General features: G+C 41.8%; 1 protein-coding gene across 3 annotated transcripts; it reads left to right on the top strand.

The window, feature by feature from the left end:
• The first annotated feature begins 796 nt into the window (after nt 1-796).
• LOC311101039 (KH domain-containing RNA-binding protein qki.S-like) lies at nt 797-19,781 on the top strand. Of its 3 annotated transcripts, XM_084142059.1 has the most exons (8): nt 797-1,416; nt 8,473-8,624; nt 10,038-10,154; nt 13,029-13,172; nt 14,872-14,959; nt 15,288-15,584; nt 15,963-16,037; nt 18,118-19,781. In XM_084142059.1, exons 1-8 carry the CDS (start codon nt 1,269-1,271, stop codon nt 18,138-18,140), a joined length of 1,044 nt encoding a protein of 347 aa, XP_083998185.1. In that variant the 5' UTR covers nt 797-1,268; the 3' UTR covers nt 18,141-19,781. The 3 variants fall into 3 exon arrangements, with proteins under 3 accessions (XP_083998185.1, XP_083998184.1, XP_083998186.1); XM_084142058.1 differs by lacking the exon at nt 18,118-19,781 and having other exon boundaries at nt 15,963-18,099; XM_084142060.1 differs by lacking the exons at nt 15,963-16,037; nt 18,118-19,781 and adding an exon at nt 15,674-15,739.
• Nucleotides 19,782-20,320: the final 539 nt, after the last annotated feature.

Raw genomic sequence — 20,320 nt, 5'->3', positions numbered from 1 at the left:
CCATATTTATGTTAATTTTCCCTTTTTTAACTTAACTATTTGCAGATCGTTACAACACTATTTATAGATGTAATATGACATTTGAATATCTTTATTCTTTTGGAACTTGTGTGAGTGTAATATTTACTGTTCACTTTTTATTGTTTATATCACTTTTGTTTATCCATTTCACTTGCTTTGGCAATGTAAACATATGTTTCCCATGCCAATAAAGCCCCTTGAATTGAGTTGAGAGAAAGAAAGAGAGAGAGAGAGAGAGAGAGAGAGAGAGAGAGAGAGAGAGAGAGAGAGAGAGAGAGAGAGAGAGAGAGAGAGAGAGAGAGAGAGAGAGAGAGAGAGAGAGAGAGAGAGAGAGAGAGAAAGAAAGAAAGAAAGAAAGAAAGAAAGAAAGAAAGAAAGAAAGAAAGAAAGAAAGAAAGAAAGAAAGAAAGAAAGAAAGAAAGAAAGAAAGAAAGAAAAATACAGAGAGACCACCTGCATGCCACACACACTTTCAGAGATCCCCCAAGTGACAGACAGCAACTGAAGGTTGAACAGGTGTGCATACCTCTGAATGCAAATGGCCAAACAGCATTGTTGACATTGTCATCTAGAACAGCTCATCCTCTAAGTGTGTGTGTGTGTGTGTTTGTGTGTGTTTGTGTGTGTGTGTGTGTGTGTGTGTGTGTGAGTGTGTGAGGCGTGGGGGAGGAGAGAAAGAGACAGAGTGGAGACAGCACGCCCTCTCCCCTGAATCGAATCTTCGGGGACACGCAGCGCGCTCTGGTACCACCCCCTACCCCATTTCGGTCTCTCTCTCTCCCTCTCCCTCTTTTAAGCTCTTGCAGTGTGATGTGTGGTCATATGACAGGGTCTGAATATCGACACACACCGGACATGAGCGAGGAGGAATGAAGGGGAGAAAACAAGTGGACCGACTCTGAGAGAGCGTGAATAGGCACTAGGGACTTCTATCTTGCTGTGAAACGGTGAAGAAGAGAACTCGCTTACAGAAACGCGGGACACAACTTTTGCGATAGTGTAGGCCTAATCAAGCGAGCGGAGTAAAAAGCCTCTCGTTTCTTTCCCCTCTTTTTCTCCGGTCCCGTTACTTTAGCGCATGACATTGGGACTGCCGAATACTCAGAGCGGTGCGTGACAAACTCATCACAGAATCGGAGGCTAGGGCTCGAGGCAGCTTTTTGGACATTACTTTTAATCAAATTTTTGTAAAGCGTCATTGCAGAGCGTCGGCCCTAATTTTGTAGACTTGAGTTGTGAGTGTGACCATGGTCGGGGAGATGAGTGAGCAGGTCCGGGAAAGACCAAGGCCTAGCCCGGACTATCTGATGCAGTTGATGACGGACCGGAAGGTGATGAGCTCGCTGCCCAACTTCACTGGCATTTTCACACACCTGGAGCGGCTCCTAGAAGAAGGTAAATGTGTAGGCTCAATGCATATTTTTTAGAAGATTTACAAAAGACATGGTAGCCTAGGTCTATAATTAGTTGGTGGATATGTCAATTATGTTGCTTGGTATAGGCTACAACTTTTTGATCCAAGTGTTACCTAAACTAAAAACAAAGTATTGGCCCAAACTTAGCTCCAACTTGATTAAAAGTATGCAAAAATGATGTCCATTTAAAATGATGTGTTTGCTCAACTTGTCTCATATGTTCATTCAACTACAAATTATTATTTGGGCATCTTAACTAAAAAAGTATATGAAACTGGTTACACACACACAATCAGTCCTTTTAATATACAATGTTTTCAACTGACATATTTGACACATATGATTACATTGTGCATGTTAATTTACAGTAATTATTATTCAACATGTCCTCACTTGGGATTTGAACTCACAACCTCATGGTTCACAGCATTCCGATCTTCCTGTTACACACCATGTCTGTGTCAATTATCAGTTAATCTGACTATTCTCTTATTTACTTATTTCAGCAATTTTTTGTTTTTCTGTATAGTTGTCTAATGTTGGTGGGGCAATACAGGTGAAATCAATCATTGACACAGACATGGTGGCGTAGCAGGAAGATTGCAATGCCGTAAACCAAGAGGTTGTGAATGAATCAATGAATGAATGACATTTTATTTTCATGTCAAATCGCCAATTGGCAACCCATCCCTTATGGGATTAATTGACACATAAACAAACATTACAATAATTCACTGTGGTAATTAAATTATCATTCTTCTTCTGGTGTTCTCTGCATTGCGCATCGCATTAAGAGTGAAAAAATGTAAGGTAAAAATCTATACATAATAGATAAGGTTATCCAAACAATAATTATATCCCTAGAGCAGTAAAATAATATACATACATACATACACACCGTATATATACACATACATACATACATACATACATACATGCATGCATGCATGCATACATACATACATACATACATACATACATACATACATACATACATACATACATACATACATACATACATACATACATACATACATACATACATACATACATACATACATACATACATACATACATACATACATACATACATAACATATACAGATAAATAAATACAGGAAAAAAGAAACAGAAGGCATTTGAACCCAGTCTGTCACAAAGAGAAGATGAGTTCTAATCCCAGGTGTAAACATGTAAATTGAAAACATTGTATGTTAAAAGCAGTGTGTGTGTAACTAGTTCCACAGCCTTTTTTAGGTAAGATGCCCAGAAAATAGTTTGTAGTTGAATTATACATATATTTTTTGTTCAGGTAACACTTAGACCAAAAAGTAAAGTAAAAAAAGAAATAAAGGCTGTTGAACCAGTTACCTGATAATAATAAGAGACAGATTTACATTTACTGGGGGGGAGGTGCTGGTCCAAATCAAGGTGTCATCAACCACTCCACACATGTCTTGTTAACAAACTATAGTTTTGGCAAGTTGGTTAGGACATCTACTTTGTGCATGACCCAAGTAATTTTTCCAACAATTGTTTACAGACAGATTATTTCACTTATAATTCACTGTATCACAATTCCAGTGAGTCAGAAGTTTACATACACTAAGTTGACTCTGCCTTTAAACAGCTTGGAAAATTCCAGAAAATGATGGCTTTAGAAGGTTCTGATAGTCTAATTGACATCATTTGAGTCAATTGGAGGTGTACCAGTGGATGTATTTCAAGGCCTACCTTCAAACTCAGTGCCTCTTTGCTTGACATCATGGGAAAATCAAAATAAATCAGCCAAGACCTCAGAATTTTTTTTGTAGACCTCCACAAGTCTGGTTAATCCTTGGGAGCAATTTCCAAATGCCTGAAGGTACCACGTTCATCTGTACAAACAATAGTACGCAAGTATAAACACCATGGGACCACGCAGCCGTCATACCGCTCAGGAAGGAGACGCATTCTGTCTCCTAGAGATTAACGTACTTTGGTGCGAAAAGTGAAAATCAATCCCAGAACAACAGCAAAGGACATTGTGAAGAAGCTGGAGGAAACAGGTACAAAATTATCTATATCCACAGTAAAACGAGTCCTATAGTGACATAACCTGAAAGGACGCTCAGCAAGGAAGAAGCCACTGCTCCAAAACCGCCATAAAAAAGCCAGACTACGGTTTGCAACTGCACATGGGGACAAAGATTGTAATTTTTGGAGAAATGTCCTCTGGTCTGATGAATCAAAAATAGAACTGTTTGGCCATAATGACCATCGTTATGTTTGGAGGAAAAAGGGGGTGCTTGCAAGCCGAAGAACACCATCCCAACTGTGAAGCACGGGGGTGGCAGCATCATGCTGTGGGGGTGCTTTGCTGCAGGAGGGACTGGTGCACTTCACAAAATAGATGGCATCATGAGGAAGGAAAATGATGTGGATATATTGAAGCAACATCTCAAGACATCAGTCAGGAAGTTAAAGCTTGGTCGCAAATGGGTCTTCCAAATGGACAATGACCCCAAGCATACTTCCAAAGTTATGGCAAAATGGCTTAAGGACAACAAAGTCAAGGTATTGGAGTGGCCATCACAAAACCCTGACCTCAATCCTATAGAAAATGTGTGGGCAGAACTGAAAAAGCGTGTGTGAGCAAGGAGGCCTACAAACCTGACTCAGTTACACCAGCTCTGTCAGGAGGAATGGACCAAAATTCACCCAACTTATTGTGGGAAGCTTGTGGAAGGCTACCTGAAACATTTGACCCAAGTTAAACAATTTAAAGGCAATGCTACCAAATACTAATTGAGTGTATGTAAACTTCTGACCCACTTGGAATGTGATGAAAGAAATAAAAGCTGAAATAAAACATTCTCTCTACTATTATTCTGACATTTCCCATTCTTAAAATAAAGTGGTGATCCTAACTGACCTAAGACAGGGAATTTTTACTAGGATTAAATGTCAGGAGTAGGGAAAACTGAGTTTAAATGTATTTGGCTAAGGTATATGTAAACTTCCGACTTCAACTGTATATAAAATATATGCAACACATTTTCCACAAACAGGTTTCTGTGCCAATTCACCACACAACCAATAAACAAAGCATACCAACTTGGGCACTTCAATATCATGGTTTGTGTTTTCAACACCACAATAAATAGACTTTGTCAATCTCAACAAACGTTTGATAGTTTGTTTTTATGTACAGTGCCTTCGGAAAGTATTCAGACCCCTTGACTTTTTCCACATTTTGTTACGTTACATCCTTATTCTAAAATGGATTAAATAAATACAAATCCTCAGCAATCTACACACAATACCCCATAATGACAAACCAAAAACAGGTTGTTAGACATTTTTGCAATTTTATTAAAAATAAAAAACAGAAATACCTTATTTACAGTGGCTTGTGAAAGTATTCACCCCTTTGGCATTTTTCCTTTTTTGTTGCCTTACAACCTGAAATTAAAATGGATTTTTGGGGGTTTTTTATCATTTGATTTACACAACATGCCTACCATTTTGAAGATGCAAAATCTATTTTTCTTTGTGAAACAAACAAGAAATAAGACCAAATAAACAGAATACTTGATCGTGCATAACTATTCACTTTGACTAGGCCATTCCAAGACATTTAAATGTTTCCACTTAAACCACTCGAGTATTGCTTTAGCAGTATGCTTAGGGTCATTGTCCTGCTGGAAGGTGAACGTCCGTCCCAGTCTCAAATCTCTGTAAGACTGAAACAGGTTTCCCTCAAGAATTTCCCTGTATTTAGCGCCATCCATCAATCCTTCAATTCTGACCAGTTTCCCAGTCCCTGCCGATGAAAAACATCCCCACAGCATGATGCTGCCACCACCATGCTTCACTGTGGGGATGGTGTACTCGGGGTGATGAGCAATGTTGGGTTTGCGCCAGACATAGTGTTTTCCTTGATGGCCAAAAAGCTCAGGACTTTATGGTAGAGTGACCAGACGGAATCCACTCTTCAGTAAAAGGCACATGACAGCCTGCATGGAGTTTTCCAAAAGGCGCCTAAAGACTCTCAGATCATGAGAAACAAGATTCTCTTGTCTGATGAAACCAAGATTGAACGTTTTGGCCTGAATACCAAGTGTCACGTCTGAAGGAAACCTGGCACCATCCCTACGGTGAAGCATGGTGGCGGCAGCATCATGCTGTGGGAATGTTTTTCAGCGGCAGGGACTGGGAGACTAGTCAGGATCGAGGGAAAGATGAACGGAGCAAAGTACAGAGAGAACCTGCTCCAGAGCGCTCAGGACCTCAGACTGGGTCTGAAGGTTCATCTTCCAACAGGACAACGACCCTAAGCACACAGCCAAGACAATGCAGGAGTCTTTGAATGTCATTGAGTGGCCCAGCCAGAGCCCGCACTTGAACCCGATCGAACATCTCTGGAGAGACCTGAAAATAGCTGTGCGGCAATGCTCCCCATCCAACCTGACAGAGCTTGAGAGCATCTGCAGAGAAGAATGGGAGAAACTCCCCAAATACAGGTGTGCCAAGCTTGTAGCGTCATACCCAAGAAGACTCGATGCAATTACATAGATACAGACACATTACAGAGAGGGAGACTAAAAAATGCTCAACCTCCAGATGAGTATGAGGGGGGTGTTTAAGTACAATTCTTACAAGCTTGTTTGGCTGGTAGCTTATTCTTTAGATGTTTGGGGCTGCTGGTGAACCATGATGTGCAGACATAATCAAAGTGACACTGGAGTAGCGCACTAGCTAGGTTTCCATCCAATTGGCGACAGATTTTAATGCATATATTCTAAAATCTTCATAAAAACAACGTGCCATTTCAGAGTTTCCTTTAGGAAAATCTGTCACCGGACAACTTGACAGGGAAGATTTAAATTTACCGGACATTTGAGAATTTTACCGGACATCCATATGCATTCAGATACGAACTTGCGCAGCCAGCGCCATTAATAAACGAGGGATATTGGCCAAATGAGCCATATTTATGTGTCCTTAAAAACAGCCTATAACAAATTACAAAAACACTATTCCTTGTTTTGCGATGTGTAGCATATGCAACACTTTATAGCCAATTTTATTTATTGCTTTTCAGGCTACTTTCCTAAAACAATAATTGTCCACCTCACTGTTCACCTGTCAGAGATTTGAGCATTACGTGAATCAGGGCATTGCATGTATAGGCCTATAGGCTTAGATGCCCACTGTATGATATTAACATTTTAATAAATATATATAGCCTATATAAAGGAAGATAATCTTAGGCCTAACCCGAGAGATACAGAGAGATAGAAATATGCCGGTGGCATGCTACGACACCGACATGCATTTATTTATGTCAGATGGCTACTGCATCTGCTATATAGATATAGATGTACAGAAGGAGGCTAATTCGTAACTTTTTCAATCAGAATATTTTGTATAAAGACAAGCATTATATTGTTAGATTATAGGAGTAACTCTGGTCTTCCTCACCTCAAGTTCAATAGTCAGAGTCAGTTGGAGCGCCGGGGCACACTTCCTTCATATCATAGGCCTGCAGTAGCTAAAGCTTAATAATAGCCACACCATACCAAACCTTCACAAACATTTCTAAACTTTATTAGGGTAATATCAAAGTAAGTCAAGCCATTGTTTATAGGGAAAATATGAGCAGAAGAGCAAATGTTAACCAGGGGAAAAACGCACTACCCTCCCCTGTGCCCAATAAAAACCCACACAACCCTCCCCAAAGCAAAAAATACGTTTGACAACCCTCCCCTATTCTGTCCCTAAGTTCAAACAACAAGATTTATTTTACAGTGTACTGTGAGATACACATACGCACACATGCGTGCACACACACACACACACACACACACACACACACACACACACACACACACACACACACACACACACACACACACACACACACACACACAATAATACACACACACCAGGCAGTGGGTGCTGTGAACAAACGGACAGTTGTTAGTCTGGGCCGGTGACCTAATGTGCGAGGGGTGTGAATGTGGCGCCCCATCCCCGGCCAGGCACGAGGCTCAGTACACACACGGTCAATGGGATGTCAGCCTGAAAATATTTGACTGTGGAGACCGACTTAGACAAGTCGAGCACCATGCAGTAACATTTATTTAAACAGAAAATCCCATTGAGACCAAGGCCTCTTTTTCAAGGGAGCCTTGCACACAATTATACAAATTCACAATATTTACAATTTCAACACACACACCTGTTATGTTATGTGGAATTATTGATCAGGTTAACAGTGGTCATGGTGTTGTTTTTGACAAGGGAAAATCAGAGGGGGAGAAAGAAAGAAAAAGTAGTAAGAGAGAAGAGAGGAAGACAAGAGAGAGGAAGAGGGGGAGTTATTTGCGCTAGGATTTATCTCAACACTTCAACCTACCATTACACTATCTAGAGCTGTCTCTGTATTTATAGACTGGACCATGGTCAAACATGCACATACTTACACACTCATGCACTCACTGTCTCTCTTTCCGTCCTACAGCCACATTATTCATATTGTGTTAGTTTAACTACTGTGGCTGTCTCATCCAAGACACATCATCCACTGTGCGTGTGTGTTATATTGTGTGTGTGTGTGTGTAGTGTACGTTTACTTTTAGGTCTGTGTGTGCGCGTGTGTAATAATCAGGTTTACGTGTGAGGTCAGGTGTTATTAGAGGCTTAAAGCTGTTGTGATTATAGCTTTACATAATTAACGGTTCTAGTTATTATTACTATGGTCAAACTTAGTTATCACTCTGCTTCCGTCAGGCCATAGTTATTTCACAGGTTAGTGTGTGTGTGTGTGTGTGTGTGCGTGTGTGCGTGTGTGTGCAGTAGCCTAGCGGGTTATTATAGTGGTTGGCTATTATATGTTGTTAGTAATGCATCATGCAACAATATTGGAAGTCTGAGTCAGACAGCTTTAAACAAACACACACACTCTGTCTTTATTTTGCTATTGGGCCTAGTGTTCTAAATGATCAGTTTCTCTCTCTCTCTTCTTTCTCTCTCTTTCTCCCTCCATCAGAGATAGGTAGAGTGCGCAAGGACATGTATAACGACTCGATGAATGGAGGTGTGGCCGCCGAGGGTCGGAACTCTGAGGAGCTGCCTAATGGGATTGGTCCAGTGGCTCAGCTGCAGGAGAAGCTCTACGTGCCTGTCAAAGAGTACCCCGACGTGAGTGGACAAACCTTTTTTCACCCTTTGTAGACTTTATTGCAGTGTCTATCCAGAGTGACAGCATATCTATACCAAAATCAACCCCTTTCCATAACAACAGAAGCTTCCAGCCCATTGGAGGGTAAGGTAGAGCCATTGCCATGTTGAAACTCCTGTCTGGTCCTTTCAGATTTGTTAACATAGATGGGGTAGCAGTAAAGGGGAAAGGGCTGCTTTCTAAGCTCCCAGCCCTTATAAAAGAGGGCAGAGGACATCAGATAGAGGTAATGACAGAAGCTTCTCTTCATTCACATGATAAAATGGCGCGGGTGCACAAACACACACAGACACACGCAGAACGACCCACACAAACTCACATAAGACGATGGAACAGATGAGATCAGGGCTAAAAATAATGACTAGCTTCTCTCTCTAGTGTGTGTGTGTATGAATGCGTGTGCGTGCGGGTGTGTGTGCATGTGGGTGTGTTAAAGGAGTTCTTTAGGAATGAAGAGAATGCGTTGACACCCGTATAGAAGTTGGGGGTCAGAGAAACAAAAACAGACAGACACAAGGGTGTGAAAGGTAGAGAGACAGAGGGAAAGACAAACGGAGAGAGAGATGGGAAAGAGGGAGATAGAAAGAGAGCTAAAGAGAGTGAGAAAGAGAGAGAGGCAGCTGTCTTATTAATCTCTCAGCTCCAGTGACAGATAAGGTTAAGAGTGTCCAGCCTCACCACAAGCCAACACACACAATGACCTATTCCTGACTCTCTCTCTCTCTCTCTCTCTCTCTCTCTCTCTCTCTCTCTCACACACACACACACACACACACACACACACACACACACACACACAACACACACACACACACACACACACACACACACACACACACACACACACACACACACACACACACACACACACACACACACACACACACACACACACAGAAGCCCAGAATGAAATTAAATATTAACATGAAGATTGCAGTATGCAAAAAGATAAGAAATCTCTGTCTGTGCCATCCTTGGTTCAACATACTTTTATTGCAGCAGCACTCTCTAAATCAGTGGTGGCCAGCTTTCCTCCTGGAGAGTGAATGGACGTGCAGGCTTTTTCTCCAGCCCTACTCTAAATACATGTCACAATACCACATTCTTTCGACAACTAAATACTTTAGAGTGAGTCCGTTGTTTGTGATTTCATGGACAATAGACTCTCCAAACCGACCAACAACACACACACACACACGCGCGCGCGCGAGCGCGTACAGGCTTCAGTTTATTTTTCCGTGTTGGGAGAGTTACCAACCACGGCCAGGAGTATTTCATGGCTAGGCACCAACTCCTGGACCTACATATTCTTAAAATATGTCTCTCTCTCTCTCTCTATGTGTGTGTGTATGTGTGTGTGTGTGTGTGTGTAGTTTAACTTTGTAGGTAGGATCCTGGGTCCGAGGGGTCTAACAGCCAAACAGCTCGAGGCAGAGACAGGCTGTAAGATTATGGTACGAGGGAAAGGATCCATGAGAGATAAAAAGAAGGTAGGTACGCTCACACCAATGACGTGCGGTGAGGTTGGTGGCTCGGTAGACACTGGCTATTATCAAAGCCAGATATACTCACAAATAAACATTGATGAAGCCCAAGTTCACCATACAGTACAACAGATAGCTCAAACAACCAGATTGACATAGGCTACTAACCGAAATTGACAGACAATTTTCACCAAATGTAAATACCAATGTAGCCCAGATACACAAGCGATAGCCTCCGATGGTGGCATATTTCATATCATCCGACAAAATGACACACTGCTCAACTCAGCTCAGCCATAGATCGATGTAGCATCCAAAGTTACAACCAATAGGTGGCACTTAAAGACCAATATATGGACACATTTCATCTGAATAGTGTGGAACTCAAACTCCAGCCTTTCACAATGGATTTACGTGCGCAAACACACATACACATAATAATATTATTATGTGAAATATTATTACACACATTTTATCAGAATAGTTTGCAATCCAAACTCCAGCAATGGATTTACGCACGCACGTAAACACACACACACACACACATAATAATAATATTATTACACACACATATACACTGAGTATACAAAACACCTGCTCTTTACATGACAGACTGACCAGGTGAATCCAGGTGAAAGCTATGATGTCACTTGTTAAATCCAGTTCAATCAGTGTAGATGAAGGGGAGGAGACCGGTTAAAGAAGGATTTTTAAGCCTTGAGGCAATTGAGACATGGATTGTCGTATCCAGGCTCTGTCGTAGCCGTCCGCGACCGGGAGACCCATGGGGCGGCGCACAATTGGCCCAGCGTCTTCCAGGATAGGGGAGGGAATGGCCGGCAGGGATGTAGCTCAGTTGGTAGAGCATGGCGTTTGCAACGCCAGGGTTGTGGGTTGCAAACGGCCATTCCCTCCACGACGCTGGGCAATGAAAAAAGTATGTATGCACTCACTAACTGTATGTCGCTCTGGATAAGAGCGTCTGCTAAATGACGTAAATGTAAATGTAAATTGTGTATGTATGCCATTCAGAGGGTGAATGGGCAAGACAAAAGATTGAAGTGCCTTTGAACGGGGTATGGAAGGCGCACCGGTTTGTGTCAAGAACAGCAATGCTGCTGGGTTTTTCATGCTCAACAGGTTCCCGTGTGTATCAAGAATGGTCCACCACCCAAAGGACATCCAGCCAACTTGACACAACTGTGGGAAGCATTGAAGCCAACATGGGCCAGTATCCCTGTGGAATGCTAAAGTCCATGCCCCGATGAATTGAGGCTGTTCTGAGGGCAAAAGGGGGTGCAACTCAATATTAGGAAGGTGTTCTTAATGTTTGGTATACTCAGTGTATAATAAATAAGGTTCTAACGAAATGTCCATATCAAAAATGAAATGACTGAAAAATGCAGTTCAAAACGTTAAAAAAGTGTCTCATCAAATTGAAATTCTAGCTTGATAAATCAAATGGATCAAATGGATGTTGTCTATTCTCATGTTCATTCAACAATAGCATAACCCGCAAATTGCAAAGGAAAATGCATATAGGCCTACCTTTACTTGTAAATTAAGTCCATTTGTCTGTCCTTCAGGATGAGCTTCTTGGTGATCAAACTCTTGTCTCCGAGCAACCACAACTTTCATTGTGGCGCTGATATGTGCACAGCAGAACCCCGTGCCCATTATTTTATTCTGCAGAACACGAAAGAGTGGAACAGTTTAGCTGAAAATCTCCACATAGACCATCAGCAGAAAGCCGGTTGATGCCTTTGACAGCCAGGTATCATATCCAGAGGCCATCAGCAGCGTGTCGTTGTCCCGATCTGATGAAAGTCAAGAAGTGTAGGTGTTGGTCTCCCTCTCTGAATTGTACCAAGTTTTCTTGGAAATCCAACTTGGGAAATTGTTTGAGGTGCAGTATAGTGTCCATTTGTCATGTTGTTTTTTGCTGGCTAGCTAGCTTTGTTCAGTTCAACGGATGCGAGCACAAAATTATGTAGAGACCCAAATGTGCAGAGCTTACCAAGTTTAGGCAATACACATGGGCAATCAACAGTGACTGGAGTAGGTAACATGTTTTAATGGATTTGAATGGATGGGAATGAAGGCATGTATACCCTGGTGCCTTTCCTGAGGTTTTGATGCAGTTTTATTAAATGTTTAGATTCTGAGCATAAAAACCACCCGAATCATTGAAAAAACATTAGATAACAAAAAAGTAATGACCATTTTTTTTATATGATTTATTTTGCTTTCCAAAACAGCTTTTTTTATTAGATTATCATAGGCCTACCCTGCCTACTGCACATCATTGGCTCACATACTTCACATTTTAGCAGACGCTCTTATCCAAAGCAATTTACAGGAGTAATTAGGATTAAGTGTGTTGCTCAATTGCACATCGAGTCGGCTCAGGGATTCAAACCAGCAACCTCTCAGTTAATGGTCCAATGCACTTAACTGCTAGGCTAACTGCCGGCCTCACATGCAGGCATGCATGCACCTATGTACACACACACACACATAGCATGGTGTATTTATTTTGGTACTAGATTATAATGGAGTGGAGTAGAGGTGAATAGAGCTGAGTCCATCTGTTTCTCTGCTGGTTTTGGTTCTTTGGTTCTGGCCAGGGTGTCAGACTTACAGTGGAGCAGGTAACGGCAGGTGGAGCATATCATCAGCATTCCATCTACCTCTCATGAGAATATACCCATCCCACACCTCAGAGAAAGAACGAAAGAGGGGAGAGAGGGAGGGATGGAGAGATGGGGAAATTAGTTGAAAGAGGTAGAAAGAGTGGGTAGACATTCTGACCTGTTGTTACAGAACTAAAGCCAATGTGGACAGTTTTCTGGGAATATTATTGTTTTGAATGTATATCAGGAGGAGCTGAACAGAGGGAAACCTAACTGGGAACATCTGAGTGAGGAACTCCATGTACTCATCACAGTGGAAGACACACACAACAGAGCTCAGATCAAACTACAAAGAGCTACCGCAGAGGTCAAGAAACTACTCGTACCAGCCGTGAGTACCATGAGTTTCATGCTATAATTATGTATGTGTGTGTGTATATATATTGTATACTGTATGTCCCAATGGGCAAAAACTGGTTGAATCAACATTGTTTCCACTTAATTTCAACCCCAGAAATCTATGTGATGACGTTGAATCAACGTGGAAAACGAATTGTATTTGCAAAAAGAAATCAACGTAAGGTCATTCTGTATTTCTTTCACCCAACTTTTCACCTAAGTCCAATGACATGGTGAAATGTTTTGTTGATTTCAGGTTGAATTCACATTAGTTGAAAGCTCAACCAAATGTAAATCAAAACTAGACTTTGTCTGTGCCCAGCGGGGTGTGTGTGTGTGTGTGTGTGTGTGTGTATGTGTGTGTATGTGTGTGTGTATGTGTGTATGTGTGTAATTCGCCAGGCAGCATCTATAAAGGCGTATCCATGGTAATGCATGTTGTGAAAGGAGGAGGGGATGAATGGAGAGACTGTTCACTCTTTCTTTTCACTCTATCACTCCTTTCACTCCTCTCTCACACTCAATTCATTCCCTCCTCCTCATTCTCTTTCTCTTTTCTCACATGAACTCTTTCCATGCGTCCCTCAACATTTCTCACATTCTCATAGCCAGCTACCCAATGCCCCCACACCACAGACTGTCATGAGTGTCAGTCATATGCGGTGGATCGAAGTAAGGCGCAGGACACAGAACTCTAAGAAACGTACTTTACTGAAATAAGTAAAGAATACAACACAGACTACCTCCACACAGGGAGGAACTAACCCGCTCAACCAACGACACACGAAACGAAAAACAACCACGCACAAAACACATTGGGAGCCACTGGGTTAAATAGGGAAGGAGTGATCACAATAATGGGAAACAGGTGTGTAACTATAGACAACAGGTGCAACATAGAAACATAGAACATAGATCGGCAGCAGATAGTATTCCGGTGACGACGAACGCCGAAGCCTGCCCGAACAAGGAGGAGGGGCAGCCTCAGCAGAATCCGTGACACAGACAAAGTATTGCTAAACATTTTGCTCTCACTCCTGAATTCAACATTGAATAAAGTAGTTGTGAACTTTCAAACTCTCAAACTCTCAAATTGCACTGCATTGACTTACAGCAGGGATATTCAAGCTGGGGTCCACGGAGGCACAACAGGGGGTCCGCAACAATATATAAATGTGTTAGGAGTTACCTTTCTAGCTAATAGGCTATGTTAAAGTTAACTGTGGATAGCGAAAAATAATTAACAACTATCTACCAAATCTATTCATTTGAACATTTTGATTACTTCTCCTTGCAATTATCATTCCCCTGATGATCAGACAAGACATCTGGCCCCCTGACTTACAGTAATATAACTTATTCCCCCTTTCAACTTATGCTGTCCCACCCCCCTCTGTTAATGTCCAATCAGTGTACAGTACAGTATCCATCAACACCAAAGAAGTTCTAGGGTAGGAGGGGGCTAAGCTGTGAAGTACCGGTACTATAATGATAAATGTTAACTTAACCATGACGACCTGAGTGGGTGGGTGGGGGTTAATGATATCTGTTAGTTTAACCTCGCTGGCCTAGCTGTACAGCTGTATGCCTACATCACTCACAATCTGTTCACCAGAGTGTAACGTAATTCAGCCTTCAGCCAACTGGACGGATATTGAATGTCCTGTGTGTGTGTGCGTGTGTGTGTGTAGGCTGAAGGAGAGGACAGTCTGAAGAAGATGCAGTTGATGGAGCTGGCCATTCTCAATGGAACCTACAGAGACGCCAACATCAAGCAACGTAAGGATGACATCATTACACTCTTAGAAAAAGGGTTCCGAAAAGGTTCTACATGGAACCCAAAAGGGTTATACCTGGAACCAAAAGGGTTCTACCTCGAACCAAAAAGGGTTCTTCAAAGGGTTCTCCTCCACCCTTTTTTTCTAAGAGTGTAGAAAGCGACTGTCCTGAAACCTTCGGAGGGGCTTTTTGAGGGAGATTTTTTTCTTTTCCAACTAGTAATGATTTTCTTATTTGTTTTTTTCGCTCTCTCTCTCTGTGTGCGTGTGCATGTGTGTGTGTATGTATGTGTATGTGTATGTGTGGGTGGGTGCGTGCATGTGTGTAGCCACTATGGCTTTCTCCCTAGCCTCCTCTCAGCAGCATCGGCTCATCTCCAGTCCCTCCCCTGTTATGCAGCAGGCTATGAGAAACCCCGCCCCTGTTCAACAGCCCAACCTAATGCCTCACCTGATTCGTCAGATCCAGAGTCAGCAGGCCCTCATGCAAGGAGCCAATCAGCATGCAGGACTGATGCAGCAATCACCTGAATCAGGAGGATTCTTCTACACTCCCTACGAATATTCCCCCTACACCCTAACCCCATCTATACTAGAATACCCCATGGACACTAGTGGAGTATTAGGTAAACACACACACACACAGATCAAGTTAATTTGGGAATGAGGGTTGTGTTGTGTTGTAACCTGGTTGTATTTCTCTCTCTGTCTCCAGGTATGGCTTTCCAAACCAAAGGCTGAGAGATAAACTCCCTCCTACACATGGACCTCAGACACACACCACACACCACATACACACACACACACACACACACACACACACACACACACACACACACACACACACACACACACACACACACACACACACACACACACACACACATACATTTATCTGAGATGGGCCTCTTGACTGTCTTCTTAATGTTTCTGTAACTGTTTGATGATGTCACTGTTAACCCCTGTGTTTTGGTGTTTTGACGATGTGGTTGCGTGGTGAGCAGGAGCGATGACGGCTAAGGTGCAACGCCACAATATGAGGGTCCATCCTTACCAAAGAGTAGTGAACACCGACAGAGGTCAGTTAGATCACCAGACAGAGTGAGTGTGAGTGGGAATACGCATGTGTGAGTGATTCTGTGTGTGTGTGTGCGCGCACGTGTGTGTGCGCCAGTGTGTGTGTGTGTGTGTGTGTGTGTTAGCTGACCTATGTGTGCCACCTGCTAAGAGGGGTATGAGACCAGAATGTGAGGGGAAGGTCAAACAGTGAGCTGTGTGTAAAAGTAAAACAACAGTCTGTCAGAGAGCAGAGAGAGGGTAGTGAAAGGAATGGATGAGTCCGTTCCAGGGGTGAATATTCCAGGGTGCTCATAGCCCCTCTGTCAGATAGATGAAGGCATGTGAGGTTGTCCCCTGCTTTTAGAATGGACCGTTCCTCCATGTGACTGTGACCTTGTGACTCTCTTGATTTAGAGTTCTGAGAGCTCTGTTCAAATACTATTTATCTCTCTCTCTCTCTATCTCTCTCTCTATTTCTCTCCCCCTCTTTATCTCCCTCTCCCTCTCCCCCACCCCTTCTCTCTTTCCCGGTTGTTTCACTACTGTTCAACCTAAGAGACAAGCAGGGTCATCTCTTTTATACCGTCTTAAATTACACCATTCCTTTGATTTTATTTTGTAAAAGTAAACAGTACTTTTTGATCTACTCTTTTATTTATTGATATGGTTTTATAATGATTGTTTTGTACCTTATGGATCAGAGACAGACAGTACTTGAAGCTGAAACAGCCTCCTTATAACCATTATCCATACGACCTTATACAGTATATGACCATATACTACTGAAATCTGCATTATGAGATCTTGTGTGTAAAGTAAGCATTACTGGACCTTCATGGGGTAGGGATGGGTTTACATGAGATATCATTTAGATAGACATTCCATTGTCATATCATTATGCTTAGCCTATTGTTTTTAGACCTGTAGTTGTTGCTTATGTGCTTGCAAAAGTAAATAGAATTTACTTTTTGTGTGATTGTAAAAATTATGAATATAATTTTAAGTTATGAGCAGGACGTGTTTTTGCATTCTTGGGGATGTTTTCTTTAGAGTTTACACTACAGACATTTTTATTTATTTTGCAAACATTCTAGGGTTTGTTTCGGTACGACTTTATATGTTGAAGTGATGTTAGTGTTTTCTTGGTGTCACTATCATACAGTACAATTGCCCTAGGCAAGCTGTGTATCAGCCCTAGTTTAACTGGTGTACGTAGAGAACCAACGTTTGAGATTAAAAAACAGACAAAAAACTACAAAAACAAATGCCTGAAAGTTATTATTATTAGAAAATATCTGTAAAAAAATATCTGTTCTTAATTAATTCCTTCTAAAACCACATCTCTTAACATCTCATGGCTCTCTGTAACTGCAGGCCTCTTTGCTTCTCTAGCAGATTACATCTCTAATGCTTAACAGCAGTCTGGAAACCATACCAGATCATTTTTAATCAATTAATTGGTCATCATTGCATTTGGTCTTTTCTGTCAAGATACCATAACATACACAGTGACTGCTGCTAACCATTAAACTGTGTTTAACCCAACCCTCAGGACCCACCAGCCGTTTACATGCCTGATCTAGTCCATCAAGGGATTGATGATTAGTTGACTAGATTATGTGAAACTACTGGTGGCCCCCATAGACTGGGTTGAGAAACACTGTTAGTCAGAACAGCTTTAGATGTCAGTGACACTCTCACGCCCTCACACAAAACCATACCCTATGCTGTCTCCATGGTTTCTCAGTCTGTAGTGCAGCTAGCCTCACTGTAGCAGTGCTCACACGTTCTACAAAGGGCACCTTTATAATGCCTTCATTAACAATACATAAGCATTCATAACTGCCTATGTCAGCAGTCGCTGGTTGGCATCTCACATTGTGTCACTTACTGCATATGCCAGACCTTATGTCAACTTGCAGATATTGACTTATAAATGCCTATGTAGTGCTTATGAAGGTGTTATGTATGCATTAAATCTTTCATGTTGTCATCCTGACACCACTAGCTGACACTAATCTCTTTCTATCTTTTTCTATGTGTCTTTTTTTTCTTTCTTAATTTCTTTGTGTCTGTCCGTCTGTCTCCTAACCCCCCCAGCTGCCACAGCAACTAACCCCTGACCTCTGTACCCACTGATGACCCGCCCGTCTCCGCCCGTGGCTTGCTCGTTGCCATGATCTGGACAGCAGCCACGCCCCTCCCCCTGGAGTCACCTCTGCCAAACCAACCAGAGACCAGCGGCCATGGTAATGACCCTTCAGGACCCAATCAGGACCCAGTCACCAGCCACGCCCACCCAAACACCACACTATCAAGCCATGTGCCCCTTCTATAGGAACCACTACATCAAAACCACCCAATCACAACCCCCCAACCAAACCCCAGCCATGCGCTCTGCACTGGTCAGATAACCTGTCTCTATACCTTGCCCTGCATTGAGTCGATTTGAAGCTATAATATTATAATAATTAAATAATAATAACAGTTATATGTATGATCATAACTTATCCATGCCCACTAAGCCAGTCTGACTGTCCCTGTTCTCAAACCCTCAGCGGGGGTCTAGAGAAACCGGAAGCATCTGGTTTTCAGGGGGAAAGCAGAGAAGAGGCAAAGCCTAAAAAACGAATGCTTACGGTTTCTGCCGACCCACTAAGGGGTTTCTTTTACGCCTGCTACGTTAGGTTAGTGTCACACAAAAAGTTACTCAGATCTGGTTTAATAGGTCACACCAGTTTCACATGATGTCCTCTCTAAGACTGTTACACCATGCCTGCCTTTCTCCAGTGACCTGAGGCTATCTAATGGGTAAGATCACACTTCTCCAGGTGCTACAGAGTGAAGAGTCTCAACCATAAGGTTTGCTTTACCAATACAGTATTAAATGAATCTGGAGAACAAAGTGCCTTTATTTATTCCAATAGAGAGATATGTTACAGACCAGAGCAGCCTTTCTATGATGAGTTTATATTCTCCATGAAAGAGAAATAACCTCACACCATCTTTTTTATGTCTCAACAAAGTTAAAGAGATGTGGTGTATTATACAGAAACCAACTCAATGTTGTGGTTTACCATAAGCCTACATATGTATTTTGGATTTAGAGGAAAGTGCCAAAAAGGGTCCGTTTCTTCCGTTAGTATAGTAGGACCTCCTCAGAACAGTGTTAATTTTGTGTGTTTATTTTCTTTGGGGGAGTGATGTGTATACTTGTGTGTCTGCCTAGAGAACACACCCTATTGTATAGTGTTGTGTTATTAGATGTGTGTGTGTGTTACATACCTGAGCTCCTAACTCTCCTCTTGCCAAGCGGTTGTTCTTACTCATTCAAGACAAAACATCTGTTTATAATGTATTTTTATATTATATTTTGTATGTGAGAAATAACATTAAATGATGTTTTCTGATAAGAACAGTATGCCTTACTATGGAGATTGATCTGATTCAGCTTAAGAAAAAACTTTGCCTCCAACCAACGTGCCATTCACCAAGTGTCCGGAGAGTTTTTAAAGTCCTGATATACTGGATCCCTTGACATATTCTGGAAAGTTATTGTCTGTCAAGTTAATCTCAGTGTTGCTTACCTTCTGTGCCTTCTCTATGTAAAGAATGATTATTAACTCTGTAGTACTGTATATTAATCTACTCTTTGTATTAACTGACCAGTCCTGTACTGTTAACCTCTCTACTCATATCTGTCTCTGCCTTGGTTTCTTTAAAACATAAACTGTGTGAATCTGATAATTAAAAAGTGTGTTGTTGATGTTTAACTTTTTAAAAGCTGGTATAAAAATAAATAACTCTTTGTACTGAAAAACAAAAGCACATTATTAAACTGGTAGTTTAAAAAAACTAACAAACTTTGTCGCTTTTTCTCTGTAGCTTCTAAAGTTTCCAGTGAGCTTCCTTTCTGCATACTAATCTTAAACACTGCAGATACTTTTGGAATACACTTACATTCTTTAGAAATACACTACACTAGACATACACTTGGTCCCCCTCCTCTCTGTCTCTCTCCAACTCAAACAGCTGGACAAATGTGTAAAGGAGATTCCCGTTTGGATTTGGAGTCTGAAGCAAATCGATTGTGCAACCTACCCTTACACACTCATACCTTCCCACACACACAAACATGCACACACATCTGCTGAGCGAATTATACTGGAGCACCGTGGCTCTCCCTAACGTACAGTATTTCTCTCATTCCACAGTTAACTAAAGGAATGTGTCATATTCTAACTGCTGTACACACTCTCTCTCTCTCTCTCTGTAACTTTCTCTCTCTCGCTCGCTATATACA

Source organism: Coregonus lavaretus, assembly GCF_964263955.1.
Source record: "Coregonus lavaretus genome assembly, chromosome: 25".
Lineage (NCBI taxonomy): Eukaryota > Metazoa > Chordata > Actinopteri > Salmoniformes > Salmonidae > Coregonus > Coregonus lavaretus.
Note: the sequence above shows the minus strand (reverse complement) of the source record. Positions and strands in the feature narration are given on the sequence as shown.